The sequence below is a fragment of the Coturnix japonica genome, chromosome 1 (assembly GCF_054131305.1).
Source record: "Coturnix japonica strain WE chromosome 1, WE-NBRP24, whole genome shotgun sequence".
NCBI lineage: Eukaryota > Metazoa > Chordata > Aves > Galliformes > Phasianidae > Coturnix > Coturnix japonica.
Genome location: NC_140663.1, coordinates 99,098,045 through 99,116,480, shown reverse-complemented (window position 1 = coordinate 99,116,480; position 18,436 = coordinate 99,098,045). Strand labels below are relative to the sequence as shown.

At 39.2% G+C, this 18,436-nt stretch overlaps 1 protein-coding gene across 4 annotated transcripts in view; it reads left to right on the top strand.

Moving 5' to 3' along the window:
* The window catches only part of DSCAM (DS cell adhesion molecule), a 427,035-nt gene extending 412,532 nt beyond the window's left edge, over positions 1-14,503 (top strand). For all 4 annotated transcript variants that reach the window (XM_015882861.3, XM_085548372.1, XM_085548380.1 and 1 more), the window contains one exon: positions 13,477-14,503. In XM_015882861.3, the coding sequence (XP_015738347.2) occupies positions 13,477-13,817 (341 nt within the window). In that variant the 3' untranslated portion in view covers positions 13,818-14,503. The remainder of the gene's footprint in view (positions 1-13,476) is intronic.
* The last annotated feature ends 3,933 nt before the right edge of the window (positions 14,504-18,436 follow it).

Sequence of the window (18,436 nt, the reverse complement as noted above, 5' to 3'; positions counted from 1 at the left end):
GGACCTGACGCTGGAAAGAGAGCATTAAGGATTTTGAAAGAGAAGGCTAAAAGTAGAACATGGGAAGAATAAAACCAAGCAGAAGGTAGGAAGTTGTAATAGACAAGGCAGGAAATTAGTGCATGGTACAAACAGATAAGAGGGAAAATAAGTAGGAAATAATATAGTGAGAGACATGGCTGATTCCTCTGTAGTCACAGAGCAGAACTGCAAACCTATGAGCTGCAAAAACAGATAAAGATAGAATTAATTTTCATTTCTTTCTATTAAGAAAAAAAAAAAAAAAAAGATAAATTTGTACTTGCTCTGCTGAGGGGAAGCATCTGCATTCACAAAACTGCAATCCTCTCCTCCCAGTTAGTCAGCAAAATTTCTATAACTATTTAACAAATAATTTACTTTTTTCCTTTTGTGTTCCATATGCATTATTTACATATACTTGGTATTTGGAAACATTCTAATATATTTATATAAAGATTTTCTTAAGGGCATACAGTGCTAAAATTCAGTCCTTGGACTTGAGTTAAAAGCTTCTGGAGTTGAAACATAATCATAGGCTCTAAACTAAGCAGACCAAAAGCAGTCTTTAACTCAGTTAGTTGGAATGGTTTGAATTTGAACCTGTATTTCCTGTTTGGCTTTATATGTTACTTTGCAGTAAGAAATTGAAATATATTGTGAACTGAATAATTAGTTGCAAAATCTTGAAAACAAATTGAATGTTCCAGTTAAGTAACTTAAATATGGACCCATAAATATAAGCTATTAAAGGATACTTTATGAAGAACTTGGAACAAAACATACAAGTAAAGAGAATTTTTAGTAGTAGTACAGACCAAAACATTTAGTGCTAAAACCAGTCAGGGAAAACTTATGAAACATGTCTACTCTTTCAGTCACCATTTCAGAAATTCTGCCTAAGTTGTTAATAATTCAACTATAATTAATCAAAGAAACTTTTATGTTTGCAAACCATTCTCATTTAGAAATTGAATCAAAATATTTGTCTTCACTCACTCCATCACTTTGAATTAGATTTGATGGCTCATCAAATGTCTAGGAAAGAATAATAATTGATCATTTCTAGAACTATAACTATGAATTACAACTGTCTTTTCAGAACTTCCACATATTTCACAGTACTCTATTTCCGCAATTAGTAATGAGTAATATTTGGCTGCCTCATGTTCTAGCTCATTTAAGTCTTCTGATAGACCTTTTCCCTTCCACTCAACAGGTAATGCAGATACACGGTCAGGTTAGCAGTCAGAACTGCTTCTGACTTCTGTATTTCTGCTCATCTTTCCTGACAGAAACAAGAATCAGTTTCATGAAGCCAGCTCAGACATGGGAGCTAGAAATACCGTAATTATGCCCACCAAAAGTAGTCACACTTTTATTAAATAATAATAATAATAATAATAATAATTTATCTAATGTTGTGGTAACTGACCAAAAATGGAAATAATTTTGTTACACTGAATTGGAGATGTGCATCGGGACTTCATAAAGAGCTGAATATTTGGCATGGTTATTATCTTATAATTCAGACAGCCAAACATAACTGTGCTTGTCCTTGTGTATCAGCAGAACTTGCTGCATCACAAAATCACAAAATGATTGAGGTTAGAAGGGACTTCTGGAGGTCATCTTGTCCAGCTCCATGCTCAAACAGGGCATGTTTGAGTCACTTGTCTAGAACCATGTCCAGGCGGCTTCTGAAGGTCTCCAAAGAGGAGACTCCACAGTGTTTGTGCAGCCTGTGCTGGTGCTCGCACAGTAAAGACATGCTCCCTAGTATTCAGTTGGTCCTCAAGAAACTGGTACTCTGGGCAATGATCTCAACATTATGCTACGCTAGCTCCTTCCAAATCAAGATTGAGGCACCGTGTCATATTAATATTCAGAGGTTTCAACAGCTGTTCTCCTAAGTTTACCTGAGAGGTTGACAAATGAGTCAGTCCTTTGTCCTCCAAAGTTGTCATTCAAATGGTGCATTCAGAAACTGGGTGGGACAGAAATTAGAAAGACATATACACTGTTCCTTTCCTCCCACTGTGCCAAAGTCTGTAATGCAAAAAGGTGAAAGATAATTGTAGAGGTTGAAAAAGTTTTCCAATACTGTTTTTCCTTTCTGTTTCAAAAATATTAACTACAAATTAAGTTATCAGAGCAGTTATTATTAACCACAATAATCATAGCAGTAGTAAAGTTTCATTAAAAACAGATTTCTTTTATGACTTTAAATCTTGGTAATAGCCTCAGACAATAAGCCTTTTTTTTCCTCCTCCTTTTACTACTAAAAATTATTGGACTTACTAACTGGGCAATCTTTTGATATCTCTGTGCTTTCCCAGTTCTATGTATATTATCTCTTCGTGGACAGATCACTTGCTTACATCCTCCGGTAATGGAATTCACTCTTAGAAGAAATAATTGCTGACTAGTACTTGAACAGGAAATATCTAGAAAATTTCATCAAGTCTCTTGATGAAGGTTGTCTACCTACTGTCACAAAAGAAACAGAAGCTCATTTAGACAATTTCTCTTCTCTTCCTGTTTGGACATCCTATTTATTTATCAACCTTGAAGGACAAAGAACATTTCAGATACGCATTTAGAGAAAAGATTTCATTTTCTGGGTATATCAGATCAGGTGATTTTAATATCCATTTAAGGACCCCAAGAGTCAACTCTCAGACCTTCGTCTAAAAAAGGAAGAAGGGAGTCAGTTGGGGAAGAAACCTACATGGGGGTGTGGAAAACATGCAGGTGCAGGTAGGCAAACAGAAAGATAAGAATTGAAACTGACTCCACAGACATGAGGATAGCAAGAAAAATATAACTCTGTAGAAAAGCTTAAGTGCTTTCCTGCATCCCTGGAACTGCACTAAGTAGGAACACAAGTTTGCCAAGCCCTCACTTGAAGCGAAGTATGTTCCCCTTGCGGTCCAAATTTCTTTAGTTGAGCACCTAAGCCAAGCAGCGTGAGTATAGCCCTAGGCTTGCTGCACATTTACTAGAGAAGGCATGAACAGTGGAATTCTTTTAGAATTTAAGATACTTTAAGATACTTTAATTAGCGTTGTTGGCCCAATTATCATTTCTTGCTGCTCTGACAAATCCTGCAGACTTTAATGGCAACACCTTAGCTTAGAGACAATCGTTAAGCTACACAACGAAAATGCTAAAATACTTTATTGAATAATTGTTTAAAGGCATCCCTTAAATAGAGGCTGGACTTCATCCACATTGCATAAATTCAGTTTTAAACAACTTAGAGCAAGGTAAACTTTATGGTCAAGACACAAATCTTCTTTTCTAGTACTCAATCACTACAGCTAAAATAAGCTGCTTAGCATAGTAAGGAAAATATGAAGTATGTAACAATAGAAAGAAAGCACAGCGTATTTCCAACATAAGCCATGTAATCCAAGATAAAAAGATGTGAACTCTTTTCCACTGATCTATGTATTGAAGGGTGGAGGAGTTATTTCCTTCTCCCACATGATGAAGACAAGCGTAACATAGCTAGAGAACCTATTTAGAGACTTGCTGTCTATGGGAAAGATGCTGACAATGCTCTATGAGTTGCAGCAGTAACTGAATTTGATACAAATTCGGCCACTGGGAATTCAGTAATGGTTGGAACTCTTGACTTCAAGTCTCCAGTTTACCTTTTGCCTTCTTTTCCCATGCATGTTATAATGTTCTGGATTGAGTGGAAATACCATTGTACAGTTCCATAGTTTACAGATCCCAAACTGAATTTCTTGAAGTTATAGGGGAATCTACATTTGACATTTTTGTGCAGGAATCTTGCAGCAAACTATGAAAATTGTTACATATGTGTTATTTTCTTTTTTAGTTCCACCCTTGCACTGCTTGGTTGCAAATGCAATAGAATATATACATATATTTATATAAATGCATATGCACACACCATATATAGTGTGAGCACAGAATGAAGAAATCATCAGTATGACTCTACCGTGGGAGATTAAGGTCCAGTTCTGAAGAAACGGCATAAGGAGACAAATCAAAATAGGCAAGTGGCAAAGCAGCAAGATAGGCAGAGATGTTGTTAAGTGAGAAAATTAATTCCATGCCTATATTTATAACTGCAGAAAATAGAATCATAGAATCATTAAAGGTGGTAAAAAAACCTCTAAGATCATCTAGTCCAACACTCAACCTACCACCAACACGGCCCACTAACTATGTCCTTCAATACAACATCTACCCTTTCCTTAAACACCTCCAGTGATGGTGACTCCACCACCTCACAGGGCAGCCTGTTCCAATGCCTCACTTCACTTTCAGAGAATAAATGTTTCCTAATATCGAACCCAAACTTCTCCTGGCATAACTTGAGGCTATTGCTATTACCTGAGAGAAGCCAACCCCCACCTCTCCACAGCCTCCTTTCAGGTGGTTGTGGGGAGCAATAAAGTCTCCCCTGAGCTTCTTCTCTCCAGACTGAACAATCCCAGTTCCCCCAGCTGCTCCCCATCAGACTTGTGCTCCAGACACCTCACAGCTTCATTGCCCTTCTCTGCACGTGCTCCAGGGCCCCAGTGTCGTTCTTGTAGTGAGGGGCCCAAAACTGAACACAGCACTTGTGGTGTGGCCTCAACAGAGCTACATACAGAAGGATAAGCCAGCAGGATGCAAGCCAGGATGCCATTGGCATTTTTGGCCAGCGGGACACCCTGCTGGCTCATTCTCAGCCGTGCATCCATCAACACCTGCAGATCCTTTTCCTCTGTGCAGCTTTCCACTCTGCCCCAAGCCTGTAGGGTTGCATGGGGTTTTAACATGCCTGTTAACTTTTATGTATGCTTACTTACACATATGTAATATGCTCTGAAATTATTCCCCTAGATGAGCATCTCTAATGTTATCATCTTACTAGATTCTTTTGTAACTGGAACACCTTTTTATTTCCTATTACACTGTAGGAAAACTAGGAATGTGTCACAAAAAAATAGGCTGTGCTGTTGTTCCTTATCACAGAAATGGCACTTTGAGGATGAGACTAAATCGCTTTTATCCTCTCTCAGCTTTTATTTCTGCAGAACATCAGGAGCTTTTTCTCCTTCTGCTGTGAAAAGCTGAATGTTCTGCAGAGATGAAACCTAATTAATTCCACATTTAATTTGACATGAATACATACTTGAAATCACTGCATTGCATTATTGTTCTGGTGGATTTGCAGAGGAAGGTTCACACTACAAGTTTTTTTAGCCTTGCTAGTATAATAAAAAAGAAACCTAAACAGGATCAGATAAGAAGTGCTGCGAGATCAAAAGAGAAATCATGACTTTAAATAGGTCAGCTGTTCACTTACAAAGTTTCTGTGCAATTCTAATGTGAAAATTCCATTTTAGGTAGCACACAAGATGTCTGAAAGCTAAACTCAATCCTGTGACAATAGAGGTGATCTGAATTATTTTTACAACACTCATCCATGAATCAGTGATACTGTTGTTAGGAAGATTTTTTTTTTTCTTAGAGGAAAGGAACAACTGGTATTGGGTCCTCAGGAAATTTACTAGGAGTGTCTGACAGCACAGTTATCTCCTACTGCTATGTAATTGATTTATTATTTTAATTTGAAAATTAACAGTGCCTGTAGAAAAATACAGTATCCCAAACTGTGCTAGTTTCTAATACTACTGGTTGGACTCTTTTTCGGCTTTCTTTTCAGTTAAAAACGATTTACTGAAGGAAAGCCCTTTTCCAGGATGTCCATCTTTTTATTAGCAGTGAGATTTTTCTTAATAAGAATGAGTAGTTGGGATTCATTATTTCAATTTAATTTTTCTAAAGCTGACTGTACTCAGCTGTGGGTGACAAAATAGGCTACTCATGTTTCCTGTACGTTTGGAGGCAACGGATTCAACTGCAGTTAGTGAAGAACGTTAAGCCTGAAGCAAGGATTACATTTATCATTAATTATTCATATACTTTCCTGCTTTTACAGTCATAACTGCAATGCTAAATATCTGAAACTACCAGGAAATTTGAAAAAAATGGAACAAAAGATGCTGTGTCCTCTTCAATTAAAATAATACATTTTTAAAGCAATTCTAAGAGTCTGCATCTTAAACCTCACTTTATTAAAAAGGAAAAAAGCACAAAGAAAACCCACTATAACTAGATATGTCTTGCTCATACCATTTTTGTTTGGTGAATGTCGAAGTGATGAAACTTGATAGCGTTAAGATAGTGTGTGCCTCAGTCAGCCCAAGGTAACCAGGAGCAATTGCTCCCATACAGACATGCACTGCTCCAACCCTGCTTTAAAGTCCTTGCAGTCATTTACAGGTGTTACTGCTTAAAATGACTTCACCTGTACCTAACAATGTTACTGTGGTTTTAGACTTATAAGAGATTATGGCTTATGAAAATGTAAATCAAGTGTTACCTGTAACAAAGAATATGCTTGCATTATTTATTTAAAGTAATTAGAGAACTGATATAACTAGAGAAATACGTATGTCCATTTGTTCTTAATCAAACTGCAGTGACAGCATTTGTCATCAGTGTAAAAGCTTATTTAACATGCTTGCCTTTAAAGCGTAGCTGTACATACACATGGGCATATTGCAATACTGTTCACCTTTTTGTACCCTTATCTTAAGAGTGAGAGCTGGGCTTCTTGTCCCACTGGATTAATTTAAAAAAATATGCAGTGATGTGCCTTGTCAGCAACACTTGGGTGATTCAAACTGATGGACCCAAGGACACAGAGCTACAGCAATCCATCCATTAATAGACGCATAGATGGGCTTCAAAAGAGTGGCAGGGCAGGGCCAACAGTGGTTTCCTTGCTGCAGCCTGACCTCCCCATAACTATTAGTGGAACCTTATGCCTGCCCATCAGCTAAGCAAAATCAGGTTTAGCTGAGAATTGATGGGCACAGTGCAAAGCACGTTGAGGTCAACAGAGTGGCTCCCACTGCCTCCAATGAACCGTATGTATGACTCAAATTTCTCATCCCTCCATCCTCTGTGGTGGGCGAGTCTGCACTCCCAAGATGTCCCAGGAATAAATTTGTGATGAAAGCCCCTTTCCACAGTGCCACAATTGACTTAACCCTCAGCTGAAGCGATGCATAATTAAATGGTTTCCATTCGCTGCACCCAGGATCAGCAAACTAGTCTTGAAACTGCAGGGTTGCTAACTCCAGCCACCTGAGCGCAGGCTGCAGCACAGCTCTCTGAGCTCAAGCCAGCAGGCAGGAGAGCACTGGCTCAGAACACCCTTAAAAATGCATGAAGCAGCTTGCGTGACAGGGCAAAGATGGGAACAGAGAGATGTGCTTTTCTATCACTGTTTCATTATTTATTGACAATTTTTCTAACTTCCTCTTTTGGACTACATATTGATTTATATGGTGAGGTCCATTTTACAGGTTTTTTTAAAGTCTAGATGTTGCATTAAGTTGAAAAAGAACGGACCCATTTCTGCAGGAGCACTGTACTTCTGAGACTCAACATCCACAGGAGTACTCCATAGGTCTAAATCCATCTGGTCCCTGGAGTTAATCAGTTCTTCCTGTTACATCCCCAGCACAGCAGTGGGGAAGCCCTTGACAATAACACAGTTTACTGTAAACACCAAAGTTACTTCTGAAAGGTACAAAACCTATTGATGTTTTTTTTAGAAGTGAAGTATGTAAGACCAAAGTTCTGCTTATACAAGTATCAAGCAAAAATATAGTGCTTCATTTCCTGTTTCATTAGATGTTTCAAGGCAAAGCGACAGTATCATAATCAGATCTCCTGTCACCCTGCTAAGCAGACACACAGTGTGTTATGCTGATGCATTATAGATGTATGATCTCAGTTTAACTATGGCAGCCATACTTCTGCTCTAAGACACATTGATTTAGGACTTTTTCTTGGAAATAGAAGGCTTAAATCTAAACAACAAAATGAATCGTCTTTAAAAAAATGATCCACATTAGTTCGAATTCTCATTTTCAGTCACTTAAACCTAATCTCCAGTAAGTATAAATCAATTTACAGTCTTGCTGAAATCAATACTGCTATTCTGATTTATACTGGCAGAAAATTTGGCTCCCGAACTAGTTTTATTCGTACCCTGATGTCTCTTAAGAGGTAACTCCAGTTTGGAGTGCAGTTTTTATGGAGGAAGAAAAATGAAACTTGCCAGATGTAAAATACAGCCTCAAAGATGTGATTGGGAATTCTGATTTCTCAGTCTAGAAATGGGAAACCTGGTGTTTTCCTGAAGAACATTGTCTGTTTCCCGTGTGATCACAAACACGATTTTATTTCATCTGCCAAAACATTGTGAGAAGCATGAGATAGATGTTTAATGGGGTCAGTCTTAAAGGCAAAGAGCAAGGAGCTCTCTTTGCCTTTGTGGACAAAGGAAACTGGTAGGCTGCAGGTTAGTGACTGAAACACATCAAGATTCTTTACTGGCCTCATCCAGCAAGGACAAGTCATTATGCATTCAGTCAATGTAAAAGTTGGACCCAAATGCTCCATCATTTTCTTGGGCAGTTGAGCAGGAGCTGAAGACAAAAGAAGAATGTGTGCGCTTGCTCACACAGCAGCTTCTTGACTAACAAGCTGGGCATGCCTCCTCCTTCCTTCTTTTCCCTTCTACCTGTCTCTTCACTGGACTGGCCCCTCAGTCAGCCCAGAGGAGCTGAGGGGCGGCCTGATGGTGGCTGCAGCTTCTCACGGGGAGCAAAGGAGCAGTGCCGAGCTCAGGGTCTGATTTTTGAGTGGTTTTGTATGAAGCCTTAATTTGGACTCAGTGATCCTTGTGAGTCCATTCACATTTTTCTAGCTGATTTTGTGTCATGACTGTCTTCTTGACGTGGCAGCACTGATGGTACAGTGTGGGCTGCTCTGTTATGGACATACTGACAAGAGGTGGAGGGTAAGAGGGCAGGAGCCTGCTTTGCATACCAACAGCACCATTTGTGGGAATTGTATTGCTGCTGTCAATCCAGCTGCAGCTCAAGCTGCAAGGAAGTTCTGCTTGTTGGCTTTAATGATGTGCCAGTGAAGTGGCAAAGACTCCAGTCATAGCTTGTGCTATTTCTTTTCATCAAACATCTCACCTTGGCTTTACAAACTTTCCAATCTCTCCTCATTTACAGTATGCACTTTTTCTAAGGGCAGTCTTTTCCTGAAAAACAGCCTGTGCGCATCAGCAGCCAGCTTGTGAGCATCAGCAAAGGCTTCACTGATTTATTTGCTGCGCTGAAGTGCTGGGAAGCCCCCTCAACTTTTTAATCAGCATAAACTTGAACTTAGAGCAAGCTGTCAGCAGCTCTGTCTCCTTTGCTTCCTTTCACATGAGAACACAATATCCCATCAGGTTTTCCCCTACAAACACAGGACAAGGAAAGCAATGCCCAGCACTCACACTCCTACAGCGCTGCACAGTGGCCTCACAGATCAAAATAACTGCATTAGCAAGGCACTTTGCCCCTGCTGATTGAGCCATACAGGTTTGGTTCTGGCGTAACCTATGATACTGTGAGATCTGTAAGGGCTTTTGTACCCACTCCCTTCTTCAAATAATAGTCATGTGAGCTCCCTGTTCACCTGGTCTTATTTTTACCTTTGTTGACTAAAATATCCTGCCACAGTTACCAGTCCTACATTATAAACTTTCCTAAAAATAATTTGCAAGTAAGGTGGAATTTCATTCACATGGCAATCAAATCTTGAAACTCATCAGTCATCGGCACTGAAGAGATCTGTGCTGCAGCATTGTTAAGAAAAATTGCTTTTGCTTTAGTAGAAGTCATGATTCATGATCAAATGCATATAACTATCGCATGACAGCTTGGTAAGAGTATATTTTTTACAGTCTGTGATGATCTCTGTATCCAATATAGCATAGTTCTTTAGATTTTTCTGGAACAGATGAAAGCAAAAATACATGCAAGTTCTCTGGCATTTGAAAGAATGAGGTAAATCTTCAGGGAGAAAGGGGTGCATCACAGTATGGTTTAGTTCTGCAAACAAGATAGCTATCTTGAATTAAATCACAGAAAAGATAAGCAGTGGCATTTTTTCTTCATGTGAAATTCAACCCAAACCTTCCCATAGTGGATGCCAATCTCCAGAAGAGGATAAAAGTATATATTGTGGTGTTTTTTTTCCCCCAAACTTCTTGTATCGGCTTTGTTGCACTGAAATAAAAGTACATTGTTTTTGCTCAGCACTCCAGTAACTGAGAAATGACTCTCCTTCTGGTAAATTCTGTTGTTTCTACCATATGTGGTACGTGATTTTTGACATTTATTTAAAAACGTTTATTGAAGGTAAGATTATCTCCAATATACTATGCCAAATAATTCATTAGAGGGCTGACCAAAACAAAATAAACAAAACAACCCGCCCCTCCACCCCCATCCCCCATCACCACCACCAAAACACACAGAGGTAGATTTGGCATAAGTTGCCACATTTGGATTTGATTGGATGCTTATTTTTTGTGTACAAACTCCGAGTTTCTAAATATAGCAAACTTCCCTTTTTTAAAAAATGCATCATAAAACTATGGGTTTTGAATGACTTTTGTACTAATTAAGCCAAAACACATGAATTATTAAATGTGCTCATTTGTAGTGCTCATGCACTTGAAAGGTTTGCTTTCATTACTAATAAGGCACACACACCGCTGAGAAGAGGTAATTAGAGCATCAAAGGCAGTGAACCATCCTGAAACTTTATAATGTTTTGCCTGAAAAAATTTATCATTCAGCTGATTAGTAACAAACCAAAAATGTCTGTAGGACGACAAGAACCAAAATCTTTCCAAATAAGCCCATATGACAAGAGCCTTTTAATCTTCTTTAAAAAACCTTCAGAATTGATGTAGAATGCCAAAATTGTGGTTGCAGTTCAAAGACAATGTTTCGAAGTCAGAAATATGCTAGTTCTTCCAAATCAAAGGCTGGTTGCATACTGTGGTACCCTTTCAATCTTAGGAAAAGAAGTTACATTATCTTTTTTTTTTTCTTTTTACTTTTCCTGTGGTTTTTGAAGATTTATTGTATAGAAAGTTGCAGGGAAGGATGTTTCTTGCAGATTCTAAAGAGCACTGGCAGTTCTTATGATATGAAAAAGTGTACAGCAGATCAAATAATTAGTGCGCAGTTTAAGCAGTATTGCATATTGTGCACTGCGTTTCTAGCTCCATAGAAATTCCACTCTCTGGTTTCTCATAACTACAGTCCTGATGAAGCTTTGCCCCAAGTCATTTTAAAAAATCACAGAAAAGTGACTGCATATTGTTTACACAGATTATTGACTACATCTTCTTGTGTAGATTTATAGAGGGGAAAGTAAAAAAGGTCTTTTTTACATAGCCCAAGGCTCTCGACTTCATGGGAGAAATGTCTAGACAGCAGCTTGAAAACCAGTCTTCATCTCTGTAAGGTTTAACACTCATCTCTTTCATAGTCTATGCCTACCCATTGCTTTCAAGAAATAGTGATGTGTTAAGCTACGGAAATGGTTGTCTGTGTCCTGATGTAATTCACCTCAGCGTCAGGCACAAAGCTGTCTTAGCTGAACTAGCTCTCATATGCCTGATGTGTTTAGTGTGGGAGGTACTATAAGAAAATAAGGCAAATGAGTGAAGCTAATTAACTCTGCCACAGTCCATTTTTGAAGTGGCGATATGTGTGATGACATGTACAAACCTCCCCCTCCCTCTCTCTCCAACCTTACGTAAATGTCAGCCTAACCTTGAGATATGCACTTCTTGTTAGTAGGGGTTAAACACTGTACACCACCGCAGATGCACCCTGTGCTTCTGTGCGGGAGGTGCAACCAGAACAAAGCATATGGTGTCAGACAGTGCCTGGGGGATTTCTATAGGAATATAGAGTGGTTCTGCCCAAATGTAGCTTCTCAGCAATTCTTGGTCTGTGACCTGAAATCTTGGGTTGAACAGATGCTGTTAGTCTTTCAGGTACACACTGCAGTAAAGGACTTGTTTTATTTTAGAGCACTGAGCAGCTTTTAGCTTGGTTAGGAAAAATGAAATTTTTATGGCTTGTTTTATTACAAATAAGTGCTTCCCTGGTCTACTGTTTATGCCACTGGCACAGGTCAGCCTTAATTTCTATGGCCATAAATAGCTCATGTAGATGTAGAAGTGGTAGAGCCAGGAGTCTTCTGCTTTAATCATTCAGGTTGCATCCAATCTGTGGATAATATGGTATTGATATCAGCCATAAGAAGGAAGATTTATACCTGCAGAGGTCTGTAAAGAAGTGAAAATGCTGTTCTCGACTGTGCCTGCAATGGTGCTTTTTTATACAAATATATGAGGTTACACCATCACATATTTTTAGAAGCGAATGTCATTATATATCTGATTGCCCCTCATTTCCTTGAAGCAATTTCATGAATACCTAACAGGCAGAGCTAGAATAAATAAGTCAATCTGATTTCTGTAGCAGGTCACGTAGATGTAGAGATAAGTGGAAGGCAATGCTTACGCCTGCTTAATTCCAGATAGCAGGTCCAACGTACCTACTGAAACTCAGCAGCTTCAAAAAGGCAGATCCTCTGGACTGAGCCATTAATAAACACAAATAGAAATGCTCATGAATAAGGGGAAATAATTAATAAGGGATTCTGAAAAGGCTATTTCTTGCATGTATTTCATACCAACGCAAGTATTTCTTGCATGGACGTGAGTATTGTTGAGATGTAACTTGGCAATAGGGAACAAAAAGGAAGAAGGAAAATACCAGAGTGAGGACACCAGTTGCAGTGTGTTTTGTTGCCACAGAACAGCAGTATATTGCTGGCCATGGGACTGTTAATGGTGGAAGACCATCATGGTTTAAAAACAATGATGATGGATGGCAGGAAAATACTATTATATTAGGACAGGACTACTTTTATTCAGAATTATCTCTAAATCTGAAACCTTAACTTTCTCGCATCGATTTTAAATGATTCAGGCATTTCTACTCTAGATTGGAAATCACTGATTCTAATTGTGGAGGTTTCCATTCAAAATGAAAAATGAGGCATAGAAATCCTCCAGCCAACCACATTGTTCAGGTTCTGACAAATGAAGACCTTTTGTTTTAGAATTTTGAGGGGGAAAAAAAACAAAACTTCTGTCTTTTTTCAGTTTATCTTCATGCCTTGAGTGCACATAAAATACATTGCACTCATCACTACGAGCATTATTTTGAGATAAGAAACATGAGCAAAAAATTCTGAGGGAGCTGCCCAAGTAGCTTGATGGTCCATTACCACTGACTGTGTAAGAACACAGCGTAGGTACATCTGATAAATGATGATGTGTTATTATTATAATTGCCAGTGCTGCAGCTGAGTCAGTTACAGGTTCTCTGCTGGGCTGACCAAATGCACCCACCCAAAACCCCCACCGGTGTGCATGGGATGTAATTAAGGATGTATTTTTCCCTTTTGCCTCCCCAGGTGATCTTGTGCATTTGCCACCGTACCTTCGGATGGACTTTTTATTGAACCGCGGTGCACAGGGCACAAACAGAGACATGGGTTTGGGACAAGCCTGCTTGGAGCCGCAGAAAAGCCGAACCTTGAAGCGCCCCACTGTCCTGGAGCCAATCCCCATGGAGGCGTCCTCCACGAGAGAAGCTCAGTCATGGCAACCTGGTGCTGTGGCAACGTTACCTCAGCGAGAAGGAGCTGAGCTAGGACAGGCTGCCAAAATGAGCAGCTCCCAAGAATCCCTGCTGGACTCGCGGGGCCACTTGAAAGGAAACAACCCCTACGCAAAATCGTACACCCTGGTATAACAAAAAGAGCATGGCTGGACAGTGGCTGTAAATATTTACAATGAAAAACAAAAACAAATCCAATGAAAGCTACCTTTTTTTTTATTGAATTCCAATATTTATAATTAAAGAAGAAGATTGCCAAAATATTTGACAAAAAAAAAAAAAAAAAGAAAAAAAAGAAAAAGAAAAAGAAAATAATATGAGCGACAGACAGTGCGAAGACTCTCTTGCTTTTTTTCTGTCTGAGTGTGACCTTCATCTGACTGGGCATCTGAATTTTTGGGTAAAAGAGTCCAGTTTTCTGATCTTCACAAGCATTTGTGTTTTTACTGATTTTCTACGAAGTGCATGGAGACTTAACTTAAGCATTTTAACTGGAAGTTCCATCAGACAAGATTAAAAAGGGGAAAAAAAAATAAAAATCACTTAAAAAAAAAACAATCACCCTATTTGTGAATTCAGCAGGAACATTGATTTGGGAAAACAAAAAGTCTTTTGTCATGTTTTGCACTTTTTTTTTTTTTTTAATTAGAAAATGGGTCCTTGATCTTTTTTTTAATGTCGTTAATTAGGATGAGTGATGTCTGTGGAGTGAGGGGACTGGTTTGGGTTGTTTTTGGTTGTTTGTTTTTTTTTTTAATATTAATTTAATGAGACACTCTTTGCATTTTGTCTATGCGAAATAAAAGGGTCTTCTGCCTTTATCTGTGATGCCTGCTTCCATCGCCTTCTGCTATACTTGTTTTACCTAAGCATTGGTTTTCCCTAAGCATTTCAGAACTGTCTTCTAAAATATGTATTCCTGTACTTTGGTCAGAAAAAAATGCCACTTTCCTACAGCTTTTTTGCTACCAGAGAGCCAGGATAGTGCCACTGCAGCTTCTTCCCCATCAAACTTACCTAGGCGCTGAAATGCCTTCATCTGAAGCCAGAAGGCTTTTGTTGGGTTTCATTGTATTTTGGATGAGAAGAAATGTATTGCTGTTACTTGACTTACTCCCCAGGGTTGGTTCTTTAGTCCATCCAGGAGCTGTGCTCACAGAAGTGAGTTGCTTGCGTAAGGATTGGCAAAATAAATAAATAAATAATTGCAGCTGCTCCCGTAATAGGAGAAAAGGGAAGCAAGTGTTATTCCAGTTCGAAGACCAACATGCCTTTCTTTAGAGAAAGAAAATCATTTTACGGGGAAGCTGTCAGCTCGTATTACTTTATTATGTCTTTTGATTACATGAGAAGTAATTCTGCTTGTTTTATACAAAGTACATATAAATGATTGAATACTCGTTTTAAACACAGTGTTGGAGCTGTCTTCCTAAGTGCCTCCTTGTGTGTGTTCTGGCTACCTTTCTGTGTCCTGATCAAGAAAGCATGGTGTAGGGCATCCCCAATTAGTGATCCTTCATGCTCACACTGTTCAGTGCTGGTTGGAAATATTAACCAGGATCTGAAAGCAATAAAACTCATTGAGCTTGAGCATGCTGAGAAAATCATGCAATTTCCCTGGCTGCTGACAGTGTGGGCACCGCTAATTCAAACATTTCTGCACCATGCTCCTTTCAAGTTGTTTTAAAATAGAAAAATGCAGTTATGTATAATTGTTTCATTGCTATTATTATTGCAATTATGTTGCTATAATGGCACTAACTTAGCAAAGTTCTTAAGTGTCTTGAAACGAATCAAGTTGCACTTCCATTCTTAACTCTGTCAAGCCAAAGCACTAAATTTCTGGAAAGTTCTACAGGAGAAGCCAAGTGAAGATGCCCTTGAGGTATGTACTTCTTGTAGACTACCAAGAAGAGCTGACATCTCCCTAAACTAGGCATTTCCTTTCTGGTCTATTTAGGATAGGTCTAGAGGGAATGGTTTCAAGCTGTGGCAGGGGAGATTCAGGCTGGAAATTAGGAAATATTACTTCTCAGAAAGGGTGGTCAGGCACTGGAATGGACTGCCCAGGGAGGTGGTGGAGTCACCGATCAAGGAACAATTGGATATTGTGTTGAGGGACATGGTTTAGTGGGAGCTATTAGTAATAGGTGAACAGTTGGACTGGATGATCTTTTAGGTCTTTTCCAACCTTGGTGATTCTGTGATTCTATGATTCTGTGATTCTATTTTACTGATGTGTTGTTAAAACACATTAAAATAATAATAATAATAACAACAAAAAGAACAATAACAACAAAAAAACCACCCACTTTTGCTTCTGTAAAGAACAATTTTAAAAATGCAAGGATTGACCACAAAGTATTTACAGGTAGTATGAAAATATACATACATATGTGTTGAAAAAAGATGAACATATTGATTAGCTTTGCTGTTTTGTTTTTTTCCATAGAGAAAAGTTTTCTTAATAAGAACCTAATTTAGGCACGTAGAGAGACATTTATTTTATCATATCGAGTAGAAAATTCCACAAAATCAATTCTTTTTTCCATTGGAGATCTGATTTTTACTCAGTCCAACTCTTTTTAACTCCCACTGCCTGGAATGCAGTGAAAGCACCTTTAGGGGCCCCATGTTCTAAGAATTTGATAGCAGGTCCGCAACTGACTAAGATTGGTTCAACACGCATGTGTTCCGCTTGGCTTTGAGGCTCTACTGGCTCTTAATTGCTGGAGCTGTAGAGCTAGTTAAATGCAATGGAATCTTGAAAGGAATGCCTGCCCTTCTCCCATCAAGTCAGGGTTTGGAGGTAGAAGAAATCTGTCTTCCCATATCAATACAGCTGGGAGCAGTCCCCTCTTTGCAGAATGTGTTGTTTTAGAGGGAAAAAATAAGAGAAAATGCTCCAATGCTCCTCTGCCATTACCATTTTAAAAACTTGCTGGAACAGAACAATTAAAATCCACAAATCTTAAATACCTAAATCCCAACATATGTTATACACAACTGTCACATTAAATGCTCTCTTGGAAAGTATACGTAGAAATAGGGGAAAAAACAGCAACAACAACAAGCAGAGTTTGCAAGAGCTTAAGATCTCAGAAGACAGGCACTAACATACAAGACCATCAAGGCAAGTACATCTTGCATATAACTCTGACCTTCTCTTAGTCCTAAGGGTGAGAGGAGACCTGCCAACTACTTCAAAGGATGAAATTAAAAGCTAAAATTCTTCCCTGCCTTCTGTCTACTAAAAATCACACCTCCTTAGAGAGACTGATTCTTTTTCACATTATACTTCTCCCCATGTCTCAACCTCAGCTAACCCTTCAATGATTCACAGATACTAATTAACTTGTCCTTTTTGTCTCAAATGAATTAGCAACTCCCTCACTCTTGCCTCTTCTAAAAACCCTTTTATCCTTCTTTATTCCGTTACTGTTTAACTTCAATTTCCTCATTAACACAATTACATTAAACCCAGTGCAGTTATTCCCTCTCCTTGTTTTTAGGCATGAGCTTGTTTTTCCTATTCCCAGCCAAGGAGAGTTGTGAACATTTAAAAGTTTTTCTTTTGACTGCTTATTTTTTTAACCAGGTGAGATCCATAGCAGGGTTACTGTAGGTAGCTAAGATGAGTTGGGATGTATGAGCAAGTTGAGGTATTATTAAACCAAATACTACCAAAAACCAAAACCAGCTGCTGACACTAGTTGGGACAACTGAAGAGTGCAGAGGAGGTTTATGCAAGTAGGTTTCCTACTTTCTCAGGTAGGTGCAAAATGATGTCCAGACCAGCTCACAGCTGGGTGAATGACAGTAAGTTTGTGTCTAGTTCCTCAGTTTAATGTAAGACTTAACTCAGTTAAGTTTAAGTAACCTAAGAGGTGATCCAAGGCAGACAGCATAGCTTCATGAAGTACAGATCATGCCTGACCAATCTGGTGGCCTTTTATGATAAAGTGATAGCACTGATGAGCAAAGGAAGAGCAACTGTGTCATCTACCTGGACCTGTGCAAGGCCTTTGACATGGTGGATGCCCCATCCCTGGAGGCAGTCAAGGCCAGGTTGGATGGGGCCCTGAACAACCTGATCTAGTGTGTGTGTAACTGGATGATCTTCACAGTCCCTTCTATTCCAAGCCATTCTAAGAATCTGTGATTCCATTATATGTTTTCAATTTTGAAATCCCAAAAGACCTTTTCCTGCACATATGGATGTATATGAAGGGATTTTTTGGTTGGCTGAGTTTGTTTTCTGTTGTTGTTATTTTTCTTAGGGTATGGACATCAAATAGGTGGGATGAAAGGGACATCTGGAAAGACAAACAACTCCAGCACGTTATTAACCTATCTGGGCTGAAAAGTATGGGCACTTGGCTTCCTCCATGTGAGAGCCATAGCAATGCATGCAGACACCTTGCTTCTTCCCACAGATGGCAGTGGGATATGGGGCAAGCAGTTCCTTGGTGACACCAGCAGATCATAGCTGTCAGTGGGAAGCAGAGGTGCTTGGCTGGCTTTCTGGGCAACCTGTTCCAGTTTCTCACCACCCTCACAATAAAGAGTTATTCCTAATATCTAGTCTAAATCTACCCTCTTCCAGTGTAAAGCCATTTTCCCTCATCCTGTCACTACATGCCCTTAGAAAAAGTCCCTCCCCAGCTTTCCTGTAGGCCCCTTCAGGTACTGGAAGGCCACTATGAGGTACCCCCAGAGCCTTCTCTTCTTCAGGCTAAGAGCCCCAGCTCTCT